This window comes from Lissotriton vulgaris, chromosome 3_1 (genome assembly GCF_964263255.1).
Source record: "Lissotriton vulgaris chromosome 3_1, aLisVul1.2, whole genome shotgun sequence".
In the NCBI taxonomy this organism is placed as follows: Eukaryota; Metazoa; Chordata; class Amphibia; order Caudata; family Salamandridae; genus Lissotriton; species Lissotriton vulgaris.
In genome coordinates, this window is record NC_141689.1 from 835,096,073 (window position 1) to 835,112,791 (window position 16,719).

The 16,719-nt window shown below is 45.2% G+C and overlaps 1 protein-coding gene across 1 annotated transcript in view; it reads right to left on the reverse strand.

Moving 5' to 3' along the window:
• LOC147727101 (RING finger protein B-like) overlaps positions 1–16,719 on the reverse strand; it is a 677,508-nt gene that overhangs the window by 527,042 nt on the left and 133,747 nt on the right. Inside the window, exons 8-9 of the mRNA XM_086963055.1 lie at positions 12,063–12,209; positions 5,462–5,513 (exon numbers count right to left, since the gene is read on the reverse strand). Coding sequence (XP_086819181.1) covers positions 5,462–5,513; positions 12,063–12,209 — 199 coding nt within the window. The remainder of the gene's footprint in view (positions 1–5,461; positions 5,514–12,062; positions 12,210–16,719) is intronic.

The following is a 16,719-nucleotide window of genomic DNA, read 5'->3' on the forward strand; positions in this document are numbered from 1 at the left end:
TAAATAAACTGAGGCCTGGCTGCAGTTGGAGCCGAAACCTTAGACAATTTTTCTGGCTGGAAGTATTGGATCTGGTTCTGTCACAGCTGGAAAAGCCTGGTGTGGAAACACCGTCCCACTTGGAATCAGGTGGAGCAAACGTTCATGTAATTCCGCCCACCTGACTTGTAATCAGCCCCTTGAAGGTGCCTTTTCCATCACTCTGGTATTGTGGCGCTCCAACAAAGAGGGCTTGTTGTATGTTGAGCCAGGTGCATCTGGTGTTGAAATAAGGGTTGTTTTGTTCCAAAAATAAATACAGGCAATTCAGTAATCATTAAGGAAGCTGAATCCTAAACTGGAAGCGCGAACTCGAAAAATAGGCGAATTGCGAAAATAGAATACTGCTCAGGAACACAAAGCGAGGCATAGGCAGACTAGAGAGGGCACAATGGACAGCATGAAAAATGAAGATCATGAGTCCACGCCTAGTACCCCACAGGGCCCATCCCGACCCGATATCCCTAACAACCAAGAACAAGGGAGGGAATAGTGTGAATAACAGGAGGCGCATAGTCACGCAGTACTAGACATCCGGAGAAGATGGGCGAGACCACCACATTGGACAACTACAGAGAGGACCCCGACCACGAATATGGCGGGAAGTGTAGGGGTTTCCTAGTTGACAGCAGCGTGGGGTAGGGGAGGGGAATGTTGGGAAGTTAAGGGGGGGGGACATCAAAACATTTTAAGGTGACCAGAACACTCATAAGGCAGGAATCCACAGAGGTATTAGGACATTAACAGGGTATACACCCCACGGTTTGAACAGAGGCCAACACGCCAAGGGGGGCATGACTAATTTGTTAACAGCAATTGCGTGAAACCAAGATATGTACTACAAATGTTTGAATGATATGCAAATACCAATAACGTTTTTTTTTTTTTAAAGGAAGCTGAATCCTACACCACCAAGCCTAGCCATTAAGCAAGCTTTTTACCAAATATCTGCAATATATGTTGGCCAGAGAGCATCATCCCAGTGTTAACTGATCATGGTAATCAACAATTTAAAAACAATTACGAAAGCATTATCTGTACAACAGTTACAACAATTGGTCTCTTCTGCTTATTATAATTTCGTAGTTACACACTGCTGCGGGAATAAGAGCCAAAAATATCATTGATCGAGACTGATCATTCTCATCAGACCTAGGAGTCCACTCAATTTGATTATTGTGTGCATAAGACTATGCCTGGCCCTTAGAAAAGATTGGGGTTTAACCATGACCTAACCGCACATTGGTGGTTTACATTGACTTATCTACGGGGCGTCTACAACAGCAGGAATTAGATGGGGGCATCACCTCAAGGGCCTCTGCAGTGAACTTGAAACTCTGAATCACGTCCGACAATATCTCTGGTGTACATGTTTCATGCACGATGCACATTAGTATGTAAAACTTCTGGAATATAAATGAGTAACTAAATGAGACAAAAGGGTTTACTATGCCATGTGCCTATCCATACAGCAATTTGGACAGGGATCTCTTTGGACTTCTTTGCAGAAACGCCCCCATGCCATGAACACAATGTTATCTGGGTGAGAGGGGGTCATTTCCTGAAGGTGGTCCATTTTTTGTCAATGAAGGTGCCACCCACTCCTTCACATGTAACTGAGCTCTTCTTGCAACACAGTGTATGGGTGCATTAGTTACCTTCCAGAACCATCTCGGTCTGGAGTCCTCAATTCATTTCCCAATCTTGAGCAGCCTTCGGTAAATTGTTTAGACTATCTATAGTCTGTACAGTAGTTTCCATCCACAGATATATGGTGAAATGCAGTTGGTGGAACAAGATTAAAGTTGTTATGGTCTGTCAAATGAGAACTACGTAACTTAGTTGAAGGTGACAGAATTTGATGAACATTCTATTACTTGCATGTCCCTTTTGTTAGATTTGAAGACATTCAAGCATGGATTTTGTGCCATCAAACCCTCTGCCGACAGTGACTGCCTGTTAAGAAACTTTAAAAGAGTGTTAAACACCTCCAAAAATCAAAGAATGGTTCAAGGAATAGGTTTTCACTTGTCACATCGAGTGAGTGCAGGGCATGGCTGGAGAAGATCACATGCAGCCATATCATGCTATGCATGGAAGAGTAACATGTCCAACAGACTCGAGGCCACAGCTGGGTGTATGCCATGGCTGGTGACTAGGTCAGGGTATTTCCAAGGCCAAAACCTACAGTGGAATCCTACTGCCCACAATCCGCGGTAATGTACTGTGAGTTCTTGTTTTTGCCAGAAAACAAAACATATATATATTTTTTTTAAATCATGGAATACACTTTTGTCACAGGGATGTTTTGGTTCCTAACTCAGAAAATAAAAATAGCATTTAAATTGAAATTGCCTCAAAATATCAGTAGATAGGATATTATGGCTGTGATGAAGAACCTAAATATTGTTAGAATTCACCAGTTATGATGAGAAATCCAACTGTAATGGCCACCCAAGTCTCTGCTCCTGACCTCCCACACAATGCCACTTCTGACATCTTACGTCATGTTATGCTATATTAACAAAGACATATATAATGCTGTATTTTCATCACTGTCATTGTAGAGCACTATTGTGTTTGGGTGCCTTCCCATCCTGGTCTAAAGGATTCAATCACTGACTGTGTTCTGTATTCTCTTAAGTAGAATCATCATTAGGGAGGTGCAGTTAGAATGTTTTTGTATGTTTGATTGTAAGTGTACTGTAACTGTTAGTCGTCTTTGATGGGTGTGTATGTGCAGCCACAGATCATTACTAATTTGGGTATGTGCCATCTGATGATTAGTATGTGCAGTGCCAAGTGAGGTATTTGTAGGAGTTAACAGAGACCACAATGTTGTGTTAGGGTTAACAGTATCCCATTGAATTAGTCAAAAAGTGAGTGTTTGGTTGGTGTTCATGTGGTGAGGAGTGTAGTTCTGTGAGAACTCGATGAGGTTAACTATATAGTAATATACAAAGGAGTTCTATGTTGTTCCTCTCTCAAAGAAGGAAAGAAGAAAGTAGCTGTTTGGAGAAGCCAAGTGATAGGTCCTCACTGTACCCTAAAACGGGTGGTTGTGGGGATCCTTTTGTTGGATCATAATGCCCTCACACACCCTTTCATGTGTAATGCTTCATCATCTAGGCTGCTCCTCGTTGGGGCGGCAGTGCAATCCCCAACGGGCTCCCTAAAAAGGGTCTCTTTGTCAGAGATCCTCTATCCAACTGCCATAAGATGAGTGCGGGTGTGGGGCCAAGAAGTGTAGATGCTGTGTGGTGAATTAAAATAGGGCTGGGAGTCCCTTGAATGGACAAACTTTATTCTGGGGGTCTCCTGTCCTAATTAAAAGAAGTGTAACAGGGCGCTAACATGTACCCCTCTGTGGGTCTATGTGCTCCTGTTAGAGTGTGTTGGGCAACATGTTTCTCGCTGTCTGGTGTATTAAACCTGCGATTCTTCAAACCATGAAAAAATTGCTATCTACAAGAAATAATAAGTGTTAAAACAGGTAACAAGTTTACCCTACGTCATCTTCAACCTGCCTGGATCTACCCACTCTTGGTGGTACCCAGGCGTCAATAGTGCCCGGTGGAGCCAGTCACACGGCTCTGCTCGTATTTAGCTAGGTCTGGGTGTCCTTCAATCTACCCTCCTCCTCCGGGTCCGGGACCCAGTGGAGGAGGGTAGATCGAAGGGCACCCAGTTCAGACATGGCGATATGCAAATCAGTCTGATTCTGGATTCAAGCTAGCCCGGCTGATGACGGCTGATTAGCCAAAAACCGGTCCCAGGATCCTTGTTTCCGGTCCAGGGAAGACATGGCTTGGCAGTGCAGGCTGGACTGTTCCCATGAGGTACAGGGTCAGACTGATTTGCATATGTCCATGTCTGAACTGGGGTGGCGGAGTGAGCTAAAGAATGATGATGAATTAAACCCAGATCAGTTGACTGGTGGTGAGTGCTTGCAATGTTCAACACTCCATCCATCATCCCCTTTGCTTTTGCTTTGTTCGCACTAAGTTGGCAGGGTATGCCCAGGCGTGGGTCCCTTGCTCACTTTGCCACTGGATTCAAGCTAGCCTGGCTGATGGCGGCTGATTGGCCAGAAACGGGTCCCAGGATGCTTGTTTCCGGTCCCGGGACGACATGGCATGGCAGTTCGGGCTGGACTGTTCCCATATAGCACAAGGTCAGACTGATTTGCATATGGCCATGTCTGAACTGGGGTGGCGGTGAGCTAAAGAATGATGATGGATTAAACCCAGATCAGTTGACTGGTGGTGAGTGCTTGCAATGTTCAGCACTCCGTCCATCATCCCCTTTGCTTAGGCTTCCAGAGCACCATCACTATACATGTTTATACTTTCATTTCAGGAATTACACTGATCATCACTGAATGTTGTTATCTGATGCTAGAGAAAGTTATGTCAGCAGCATCAGGGACTGCATTTCCCATCAGCCATAGAAGTCCTCTGATGTCACGGTACGTTCGGTTAGCAGGCTGTATATAAATCAGTTACACTGATAGCAATGTTCCATCATGCCTCTGCGGTTTTGCTGGCACCACCTGTTCTTTGCTCTTTTTTTGTGATGATTCCACCTCTGCTGGCTTCTTTACCAGAATTTGAATCATTGCTTTCTGGTAGGAATTGCTATGTAGATTTGTGAACACTGACGACTTGCTTATTTTACATTCATTTCTCCCTGATTATATTTCTTTGAACTGGACACCAGTTTGTTGCGTTCACATTCTTCATCCATTAAAACTTTGATTACATACATTTTGGAACTGTGATCATCTGAAGGGACCAAGGAGGGTTCTTGCTCTGCAGACTGCACAAATGATATGCAACAGAGATATCAGAGTATATATTATTCCAGTATTTTACCAAGTGTTGTATTTGTTTCATTCTATGGTGTTACTGAGATTCTAATGATCACGTATTCATTTCAGCGACTTGGTATATAATTTCTTGGAGATGCAAGGATGTCCTGGTGTGAGTCACTGACCCCCATCTTGTCAGTAATTCTGTAAGCCTTGTGTTACTGTTATTCATTGGCTGCGGTGTGGAGGAGCTGGCCCTGACTCTTTTATGTGGAGATATATGAGTTCCTGACACACTCATTTGAAAAACCCTGTGGCTGAGAGATACCAAATTTTAAGAAATTGGCCCTGTGATCTCTGTAGACGTCATAATTCCATCCTATCCCATAAGGAGGATTTTTTGTGTATAATTACAGAGTAAATCCACTTTACAAAAAGAGATGAAACCGTAATGTCTGTCCTGTGCTTAAAGTAGGCTCTCACAGGTTGCTTGGATCTAGATGGGGGATGTTTTGAGTGATCATCAAATTAGATAACAGTGGAGGGTCTAGTTGCTCAGCACATATTACTTAAAACAGGCATGCTATATGAATGTTATTTCTCAGTACTAACCTGGCATCAGGGGCAGGACCTGTGGTTTTGACAGGAATCCAGTTGTGAGATACTGAAAGAAAAGTATGATATTTATTGATCAATCATAAAATAGCATTTCTCTTTATTCATATTTTTCAAAATATAGTAAATATTGTGCACTAAAAGTGCTCTGTTTTACAAAAACAGCATTCCTTAATGAAATAACAAATGTTGTGAAACTGTTGACCTGCCTGTTGATATATTGTTGATATATTGCTGCACCCAGGTCCCAGTGACTATGTTTGGGTAAACCCCCGTATATACCCTGTTGATATATAACAACAATAACAGCATACATTAGCAAATTTGGATTGATAAACATGTGAAAATCGGTGCACAAGATAAGTAATTTTGAAAGGGAAGATAATCTATATGAAATACCTTAAACACTGTATAAATGCTGTATAGTGCTTCCTACTTCCTTTCTCGCACAGATAAAGACTAGGGGCCTCATTACAATGTCATCAGTCGGACCGCCAATAACCTGTTGGTGGCAGTCTGACGACTGACAGCTCTTTTGTCCGACCACCGTAATATGATACTGGTGGTCGGACCCACAGCTATCAAACACAACACTACAGTCTCCGCCAGGATCATAGATCCCAATGGTGTGGCGGTCAGAAAAGTGTCCCAGAATGGCGGCGGTGCGATGCAGGACCCGCCGTCATGCTTACGATTGCTCTTTCTGGCAACCTTCTCATGTCAGGGACCCCGCCATGAAAATATTGCTGGAAAGGCAACAAGGGGGTCACCAGGCATTGGAGCTCGTAGCAACATGGTCCTGGGGGCACATGTAGCGACCCCCTACCTTAGCATTGTCATGTGTGCACTGTGTGCCATGCATGACATGGTGCATGGCACACAGTGCACTGACATGCTGAAGGCGCTACACAGCGGATTCATCTGATGTGGCATATTCCTATGGCCTCAACATGCCCGCACCGTGGTACTCACAACTTCTGACCACTAGCCCAGCAGTCAAATGGAAATACGGCAGTTGGACGCCTCATGCTTGTTGACGGTCTCCTGACTGCCGTAATAGCAGCCGGTGGTCTGACCGCCTGATATCGTAATCGGGCTCTAGGTGTCCAACTCACAAAGAAAAGCAGTAAATCTGCACCCAAAGTAGTAGTCCTACAACCTGGTGTGGATTTACTACTTTTGGGATGTCACAAACATTCTCAGAGTCCCTGAAAAATTTGAGCAGGTACAGGTCTTCAGGTGTGCCATTAGAAATATCATGTGACGTTCCCCATGCTCCCATTTCACTAATGCATAATTGTACATAATATAAAGCTCTGCACTGGGGAAATGCAGCCAATATGGAATTGCGCATTCTTTATTTTCTTCTTGGTGAAAATATTTATTTCTTCAGAGAATTTCATTCTCTTTCATTCCCCTCAAGTTTTAAAGTGATCTACCCTCCACCAACCCTTTGATGGAGTAAAACCTTGATAATTCCCAGATCGGAAGAGTCAGATCATAGTTTGTGAAAACTGATTAACTCTCAAGACTGTAGGCATTCACAGACTTTCAGGGCAAACCAATTGCCTTCATATACTCCCCCCACCATATGCATGGAGTTTACTATTGCAGACTTTTTAAGTCCTCTCAGGAATCATTTTCTGAACTCTTGAAAGATGAAAAGTAAGCCATTTTGAAGCCATAAATGTACATTTATGACAGAAAATGTGTTTGCAAATCAGATTCCTGAATATTTTGAATTTCTCATTGGGTGCATAACACAGGATTATCATTTCTTTCATGCTCTCCTGTCTTCATGACACCTCCTGCTCTCTTTACTCCCCTCTACTTTAGCAAGACCTTCACTAGACTATCCTCTGATATCGGTATGTAAGTACTGAAAAGGAGAATATGCCTTCTGACTTACTTCTTCTCCATGCAGGCAAATGGACTATTCCCATAATCTGTGTGTTTATCATCCTACATACACAGTCAAGTGCAGTTCCCAAAACCTAAATTTAAAGGAATTCTTCCAGTCTTCTAATGCTTGGGCTGGAAACCAATGCTTTCTACTTACTAAAGATAATTGTTTCAAAGAAGAGTATGACAGGCAGCTTGAAGTTACCTTACTCATTATCACTCAGGAATAACTGTGTTAAGCCTTTCTTTAATTATTGCAAGATCCCCTCAGTTCGGGCTGGGCTGTTCCCATGAGACACAGGGTGAAGACTGATTTGCATTTAGCTGGGTTTGAACTGGAGTGGCGAAGTGAGGTATAGAAAGATGATGAATTCAACCTAGATCTGTGACTTGGGGTTAGTGTCTGAAAAGTTTCAGTGCTCGGTCCATCATTTCCTTGTGTTCACCATAATAAACTCAGCAGCTTACCCAACTCTTGATAAGGTGGGGGAACCCGAGAGATGGTTGGTCTGGAAACCCACTTATTTTTATTTGGTTTCCCATTACAGCTTGCCTTTAAATGAGATGCTGGATCTTTAAATAGAGTAGAATAGTTAGACTATTGTGAGGGACCACAAAAATGTGCCAATCTTGGAACTCCTAGGTTATCAGCAGTTTTGTTGTGCACTTTAGTACCCACACTCTAGGAGATGAAGGGTATGTACTAGACAGAGCATTATAATATACCTTGTAGACAATTATATACCTGCCTTTGTCCTTATTTCTCACAAGATAGGGCTACAGGAAAGGTAATTTACTAGCAAAAAACACAGTTGATGGACAGAATGTAGAACAATGTCATACATTCACCCCAGTACAAGGATCTGGGCCTAAATCCATCGTTTTTTTGCACTCCACACCACCCTGGGTTAGACACTGGCTATATGCAAATCAGCTCTGACCCTGTGCCTCATGGGAACAGTCCAGTCCGAACTACCAAGCCATGTCTTTCCCAGACCGGAATCAAGCATCCAAGGACCGGTTTCTGGCTATCAGCCTTCATCAGCCTGGATAGCTTGACTCCAGTGGTGTGGAGAGCCTGGGACTCACGTCTGAGTATACCCAGCACACTCAGGGTGAAAATTGCAAAAATACAGTTGATGGACAGAATGTAGAACAATGTCTTACATTCACCCCAGTACAAGGATCTGGGCCTAAATCCATTGTTTTTTTGCACTCCACACCACCCTGGGTTAGACACTGGCTATATACAAATCAGCTCTGACCCTGTGCCTCATGGGAACAGTCCAGTCCGAACTACCAAGCCATGTCTTTCCCAGACCGGAATCAAGCATCCAAGGACCGGTTTCTGGCTATCAGCCTTCATCAGCCTGGATAGCTTGACTCCAGTGGTGTGGAGAGCCTGGGACTCACGTCTGAATATACCCAGCACACTCAGGGTGAAAATTGCAAAAAACACAGTTGATGGACAGAATGTAGAACAATGTCATACTTTCACCCCAGTACAAGGATCTGGGCCTAAATCCATCGTGTTTTTGCACTCCACACCACCCTGGGTTAGACACTGGCTATATGCAAATCAGCTCTGACCCTGTGCCTCATGGGAACAGTCCAGTCCGAACTACCAAGCCATGTCTTTCCCAGACCGGAATCAAGCATCCAAGGACCGGTTTCTGGCTATTAGCCTTCATCAGCCAGGATAGCTTGACTCCAGTGGTGTGGAGAGCCTGGGACTCACGTCTGAGTATACCCAGCACACTCAGGGTGAAAATTGCAAAAAACACAGTTGATGGACAGAATGTAGAACAATGTCATACATTCACCCCAGTACAAGGATCTGGGCCTAAATCCATCGTTTTTTTGCACTCCACACCACCCTGGGTTAGACACTGGCTATATGTATAATAATAATATAGGTCTTAACCAATATTATATTATCTGCAACCAAGCCATAAAGCATATTATGTTCCCAAAACCACTTAGTAAAAAGCCTTAAGTTTCAAGTCATATCGAGGAATCTCGTGGTTCTAGTGTTGGGTCACTGGACACAATCCAGGGAGTATCAATTTGATCTCAGTTCATTTCATCGTGAACAGGGTTTTCAGTCCTGACCTTTTATTTGATACATAATTTGAATAATTTGAAGTTTACAATATTGAACTAATTGGACTAGAACACCTGAAAGCAATGGATTATCGTATAAAGCCCAGGACAGGAACCAGTTTATTTGATGACATGGAGAGCAGTAGTTGCCCTAGTTGGAACTCAGTCTGATCATAGGCAGCTTCACAGCGTCAATGCAAGCAGTTTAGGGAAATTGATGTAGCCACAGTTGACATCCAAGATTGTTCACAAACTGCAAAGGCTTGCAGCACAGCAGTGGGATGTCGGGCAAGATTTCAGCGTCAATGTTACCAGTGGAAGCAAAGCACCCACTGAAGAGAGTAGCAAACAGTGTAACTAGTGCCACCCCACTTTTAGGTCGGCACTAAAATGTGAAAGTAGTGAATTATAAGGCGTAGGATAGCTGCACTTGATTCAATTTCAACGTAGCAACAAACTTGCAAGGCATTGGGGTACCCAGTAGTTTTTCTGGAGTTGCAAAAAAGGATATACAGGTACCCACAAAAGCCTGTCCTATCTCAGAATCCTGCCAGAGTTTGTCCAAAGCTCACCTTGCTCCTGTCTGTGGGGCGGCCATGGGGCAAGGCAAGTAAAAGGAAGAGAAACAATACATGTAGAAGCCCGGAAAAAACAGGGGGAGAACCATTAGGTCCACCACTCTCGAATGTACCAAAGAAATGGTCTCATGACGGTGATAAGAACAATACCACATGGATGACAGTAACAGTCAACAATCACTATGGTTCCGGAAGCAGGCAGGCAGCACACAAACGAGTTGGTGGGGCGTAATATAGCAGTTTGATTTATTCCCTTTCACACTTTTCTTTACTTTAGTGAACATGCATCTTCTCTGTAATGAACATATCTACCTTACATGATAAACCCCAACCAAGTTGTAACTCTCGGCTGCGCCCTAGATTGACAAAAGGACTATCAGTGAATTGCTCCTTTAATCTGGTAAGCGTGTGTTGTGGAACCACTCTTTGTTTTCTTTTTTTATTAACTGTAATATGGTTCAAGTAGGAAGAATAGTTTCCTGCTGATTTAATCTGTTCCTAGAGAAATTGACATCTGCAATTATCTAGTGAATTAAATGGCATTTTAGACGACTTTGTTTTTGTGTATTGTGTGTCTTGCAATCAACCAGGTGTTGATAAAAATGGCCTGATAATGTGCGACTACACAACAATCTGTGGTTGTGGGGATCTAACCGTTGCCCCTCTCTGTGCAGACTGTGTAAACTCTCTCAAGACTGCTAACATCATCTCTAGCCAGACCCAAGAATGTCCAGAGCCTCAGCTATGAACATCTCATGGCGCGGCAACACAAAACAGATAATTATCTGCATGGTATGCACACTATAATAATTAGCATACATGATGCACGTGATATTGTATACACTTTACCCGAAAACTGTAACTATAGATGACCTGTAGGGGTCATCAGCGCAGGGTCGCACAAGGAATTTACACTTGAGTCCCCACAAATGCAAACAGGGCAGACTTAACCAATATCTCGTATGCAGAATGGCTGTAGAATCAAGAATAGCAAATGCACAATAAATACGTCAAGCTGTACTGTGGACACGTGACAGGCTCGTCGATATTACCCCATAAGTATGTAATGGCCACAGCAGATAATGTCACATGGCACCGCAATATATGACCAACATATCACTATGTTGCACTGCCACAGAATGTGGTTATCAATATCAATGTACCTGGCTATGACACCTAAAGTGCAATGCTTGCCAGGCCGCATGAGAAAGTGCACATTATGGCAGGATACCACAAATGCAAAAGCCACAGGCATGTTTGCGCTGTGGCCAAACTCATTTGTTTCATGCTGCCCCCACTGACTAGCAATAGTAACATGGCATGCACTCAAACATGTCAGCAAGTGTTGTAGACAGTTATACGCACAACATCCTCACTCTGTGTAGCACAAAGTCCACATTTTCAAAAACATTGTGTCAAGCCATTCATAGTAAACAGTGATTCACCCACATTTACCTGTTGTAAAGTCTCTCTTTGTGACTCGACATAAGTCAAAATTTCACTCATGTTTTAAATAATGATGTTCATATCAGGAGGATTTGGAATCAGATTCTCAATCAAGAAGATCATTAGGCTTCTTAGATTGACATGATCTCATCAACCACCTGCACAAACATATGTCAAACAGGCATTCCATGGGTTAAACAGCAACTTCCTCATTTATGATTGACTAATCCCAGGCTCTAGCGGATCAGATTTCTTCAGTAGGGAAATCGTGTTTCTGCACTGCACCTTCTTCCCTTGTCTTACATCTCAACATCATTTAATATCATCCCACTTCATCCTTTAACAGTAGACCTTTCCTGGGTGACCCCAAACCACTGAATAGTGTGTACTATATGGCAGGCCCTAACCTTATCTGTTGAACCACCATCCTAGTCAGAATGACAAAGTTTGGGCAGGTTACCCAACGCATATCTTCATTAACACTGGTCAAATGTACGTTATGTTTATTAACAGTAAGAAGGGCAGACCTTCTATGTTCATGTGTCAAGACTGCTTGTTGACATACGTACCTGTATTAAACATGAACAGATCATCGAAAACTTTGCCATGTTGAATTCCACCAAAAACAAATATATTTTCACCCAGGACTGCAGAACTGTGTTTGAGGGTGCGAGGAGCAATGCCACTGGTGCCTAGTTTCTGCCATGTTAAGCTACCTATTATTGAGAGAAAATACAAAAATAATTATCAGGTGCTGAAGAAATGTCTTTTTTATACAAATTTTCTGATCAAATTCACATCTGAGGGTCAGATCTCTTTCTATTTAAGAAGCTGTGCATATTAGGTTACTCGTCCTTATATCTCATATTATTGCTTGCTAGATATAAAAAAGTTCCTCCCGCTGTGCATTAAAACACCTTTGTTGCATTCCAGATGAAAACACTAAGGGTCTGATCATGAGTTTGGTGGTGCGGGAGTGGGTCCGCGCACCACACCACCACCTTGCTCCCACAATGCCAAACCTCACTGCCAGCCACCAACCAGATTACGAGTTTTCTCGTGGTTTGGGGGGGTGGGGTGGGGGGCCCTTTGGTATTCGCACAGAAGTGCCTATTAAAAAGACACTGCAATGGGAAGGCCAAAGCCCCTTGCTGTACGGCAGTCCATACCGTACAAGAAAGGTGGTGCATGCAAACAGGGGGACACACCATGTGCCCCCTGAATGCATTCTCAGGGCATGAGGAAACAGGGGGTGCTGTAGGGCCCCTTTAGTTTCCTCACTGTAGCAGGTTTCATGGTGGGCTCACCGCCATGAAATCTGTGACGGCGAGGAAACTCGTAATCTGATTGGCGGTGCTGCGGTGGCACCACCAGCATATTGCATAACTCAGACTGCCACACCACCACCAGGGATCAGAGATCCCTGGTGGTTGCGGCGGCCTGACAGCTGTAGTTGTAATACGGAAGTCGGACTACTGGTGCAAACTCGTAATTAGGCCCTTTGTATCCTAGCAACACAAAGGTAAGAGCCAAATACAATGTGACTAACTTAGGCTGCAGTTATTTTCTGAGGAGATAATTACATACACAAATGAGATATAAACATCATTTCATTTTTCTTAGTTTATCAAAATACCAAGAGCATATAACTCTGATTTACAGATAAGAAACATTGTCCACATAACTTGTCCCTTTAGATCTGTTAGAAGGCCCACTATCTTAGGAAACCCACTGCCATATCATTACCTTATTTAAAGACCACCTCAAACAAACAAAACCAACAGACATTAATTCATGCTGAGATAGGTGCGTGAAACAATGAAGGAACAAATAAAGGCAAAAAGGTTGCGTGCCATTACACAAGGTTTCCATTATTTGTCAGTATATTGCGCATTAGGGCTTCGTTTCATTCTCAGCTCTGTCTCTGTCTGACACACAGGGTTAGAAACTATAGGTACCCCTCTGTAGAAGAAATGTTGGTGAGCGAGAGAATAAGGATGAAAGGTGTATGTATGCCATCCAATGTCACAGGGACGTACATATCCTGCTTGTCGTGTAGGTGGGAGTACACCTATTTAGCAGTGGGATAAGATAAGGTGCCTGCTTGAGGTACCGGGTTTTTATGGACCCGGCGGTGCCAGAGAGAACACCCAAAGACCTCGAGTCCTTCCTGTTTCAGACTACAGAAACACAGAGTCTTCTAGGTGAAGTCAAAGATCGTATTTATTGGCTGCAACCAGTAACAGGTATCCTAGAAGTACAACAGCATGTAGGTTCTCAGGAGACTGCTCGAATTCACAGAACCAGCCTTCTCTTTTTATACGAAATATTACGCTTCAGGCAAACATTCCTGATTTTACAGTTGACCATACAAATATTTTTACTACAAAGAAAAAGCAGAGTCATGATGACAAGCCCACATTTCAGTTTGTCCAGTCCATGATAGATTACCCGACAAGGCCCAGAACTTTCATCTGAAATCGACGGACCCCTAATAAACTCGGGCACCTCCTCCTCGTAAAACAGGTCATAAAGAAGAAACAGGGACAGGTGTGTGTGAGATTAAGCATAGTATGTGAGTGATGAACGGTTTATGACATGTTGTGCCTTGATACCAATCTCGTTCGGCCACTGGGAGAGGAACTGCCCGAACAGGTTTGGCTTGAGGCAGTGGAGTCAGCTCGCCCAGGTCACAGAGGAGTCAGCAGAGGTGTACGTGTCCTTTTTGGATCAAATTCGGCCTTAGTTATTTGGCTATGTAAAGGGCAACCACAAAATGGATGCCGCTCACAAAATGGAACCCGAGGGTTCAAGACAAAACTACGATTTCAGGGTGATTTCGTCACTCGAACATGGCGTAAATACTTATGTATAGTATTTAAGCCATTACCGGTCTGCTAGTACCAAAATTGTCATGATACGATGATATTTATGACACGAGTGCAGAGCTTCGGTACCACAGAATAGCCCAGAGTCCAGAATTTTAAGTACCACAGACCCTCCTTTTGCTCTTACATAGGCAATAACCCATACTCATGCTAATCTGAGTCCAGGTCTGTATTCATGAAGTCATTGAGATGTTGCTGTAGCATCATCCTATTACTTAGTTCGTCTCTTGATACAGGTGTCCTTACACATGATGTAGCACAGAGGCCACATATTGCAGGAGCACACTGTACACACAGACAGAACAGGAAAAGGATGGCTTAGATCATCCCAATGACTATCAGAATCTTCCATCCCCAGGCAGATATCAGTTTCCAGAACCACCCCATCAAGGACCAGTCTCCTTCTTCCACGTGAATGGATTCAGAGATCTTATGCAGTTTGGAGATGGCCTTTTATACTGTCGGAGCGTTATCGGGGATGAAAATACAGCAACTCGATTGGATCACTTTACATACCCCACCACGGTCTGCAAGTATGACATCTAACGCGACCCTGTTTTGAAGAGTCATAAGGCGATCCGACTGGAGCTCAGCAGTCAAATTACCCTTGTCAATTGGCGAATGTTCCTGCTGTTCACCACAGGCCCCCAAAACGGCAGAAAACCTTTTGCGAAATCCCCAAATTCCTGTTCCGCAGTGTCGTCTTCACTCACAACACCCCTAACTGTCCTTGTCCTATGGTAATCTGCCGCGGCCGTGTAGGTGGGTGGCAACAGGCACGAGATAAAGCATGTGCCCAAGAAGTCAGGGGGCAACCATGTATAGGCTCTATCATGGCAGATGAAATAAGTACCCTTAGCTGCTAAGAACGAAGGGGAATTTCGGGATGCAAACACATATGCGTGCTGTGATCACTCTGCTTATCGCTCTTGCCTACCTGACAGAGTGCGTGGAGACGCTGCTGGCGCTTGCTCTGTGTCAGCCTCCTGAGGTTACTCTCTGCTGCCTCTACACCCACGCCTCGCGGCCCCCGCTCCGCGGGCGCCGCTCGTGGTCTACAGACTTGAAACGACGCCGGATTTTCTACAGCAGGGGGTCCTGCCACTGACCATCAACTGTCGGGACTGCGAGGACCAGCAGGCGCAGCGCGGCTCAACTCGCCGCAGCTGGTCCTCTTCCCGCCCCTCCCGCTGGAACTTGTTAACTGCGGGCTAGGAATCTTTGCGTGCTGTGATCACTCTGCTTATCGCTCTTGCCTACCTGACAGAGTGCGTGGAGACGCTGCTGGCGCTTGCTCTGTGTCAGCCTCCTGAGGTTACTCTCTGCTGCCTCTACACCCACGCCTCGCGGCCCCCGCTCCGCGGGCGCCGCTCGTGGTCTACAGACTCGAAACGACGCCGGATTTTCTACAGCAGGGGGTCCTGCCACTGACCATCAACTGTCGGGACTGCGAGGACCAGCAGGCGCAGCGCGGCTCAACTCGCCGCAGCTGGTCCTCTTCCCGCCCCTCCCGCTGGAACTTGTTAACTGCGGGCTAGGAATCTTTGCGTGCTGTGATCACTCTGCTTATCGCTCTTGCCTACCTGACAGAGTGCGTGGAGACGCTGCTGGCGCTTGCTCTGTGTCAGCCTCCTGAGGTTACTCTCTGCTGCCTCTACACCCACGCCTCGCGGCCCCCGCTCCGCGGGCGCCGCTCGTGGTCTACAGACTTGAAACGACGCCGGATTTTCTACAGCAGGGGGTCCTGCCACTGACCATCAACTGTCGGGACTGCGAGGACCAGCAGGCGCAGCGCGGCTCAACTCGCCGCAGCTGGTCCTCTTCCCGCCCCTCCCGCTGGAACTTGTTAACTGCGGGCTAGGAATCTTTGCGTGCTGTGATCACTCTGCTTATCGCTCTTGCCTACCTGACAGAGTGCGTGGAGACGCTGCTGGCGCTTGCTCTGTGTCAGCCTCCTGAGGTTACTCTCTGCTGCCTCTACACCCACGCCTCGCGGCCCCCGCTCCGCGGGCGCCGCTCGTGGTCTACAGACTTGAAACGACGCCGGATTTTCTACAGCAGGGGGTCCTGCCACTGACCATCAACTGTCGGGACTGCGAGGACCAGCAGGCGCAGCGCGGCTCAACTCGCCGCAGCTGGTCCTCTTCCCGCCCCTCCCGCTGGAACTTGTTAACTGCGGGCTAGGAATCTTTGCGTGCTGTGATCACTCTGCTTATCGCTCTTGCCTACCTGACAGAGTGCGTGGAGACGCTGCTGGCGCTTGCTCTGTGTCAGCCTCCTGAGGTTACTCTCTGCTGCCTCTACACCCACGCCTCGCGGCCCCCGCTCCGCGGGCGCC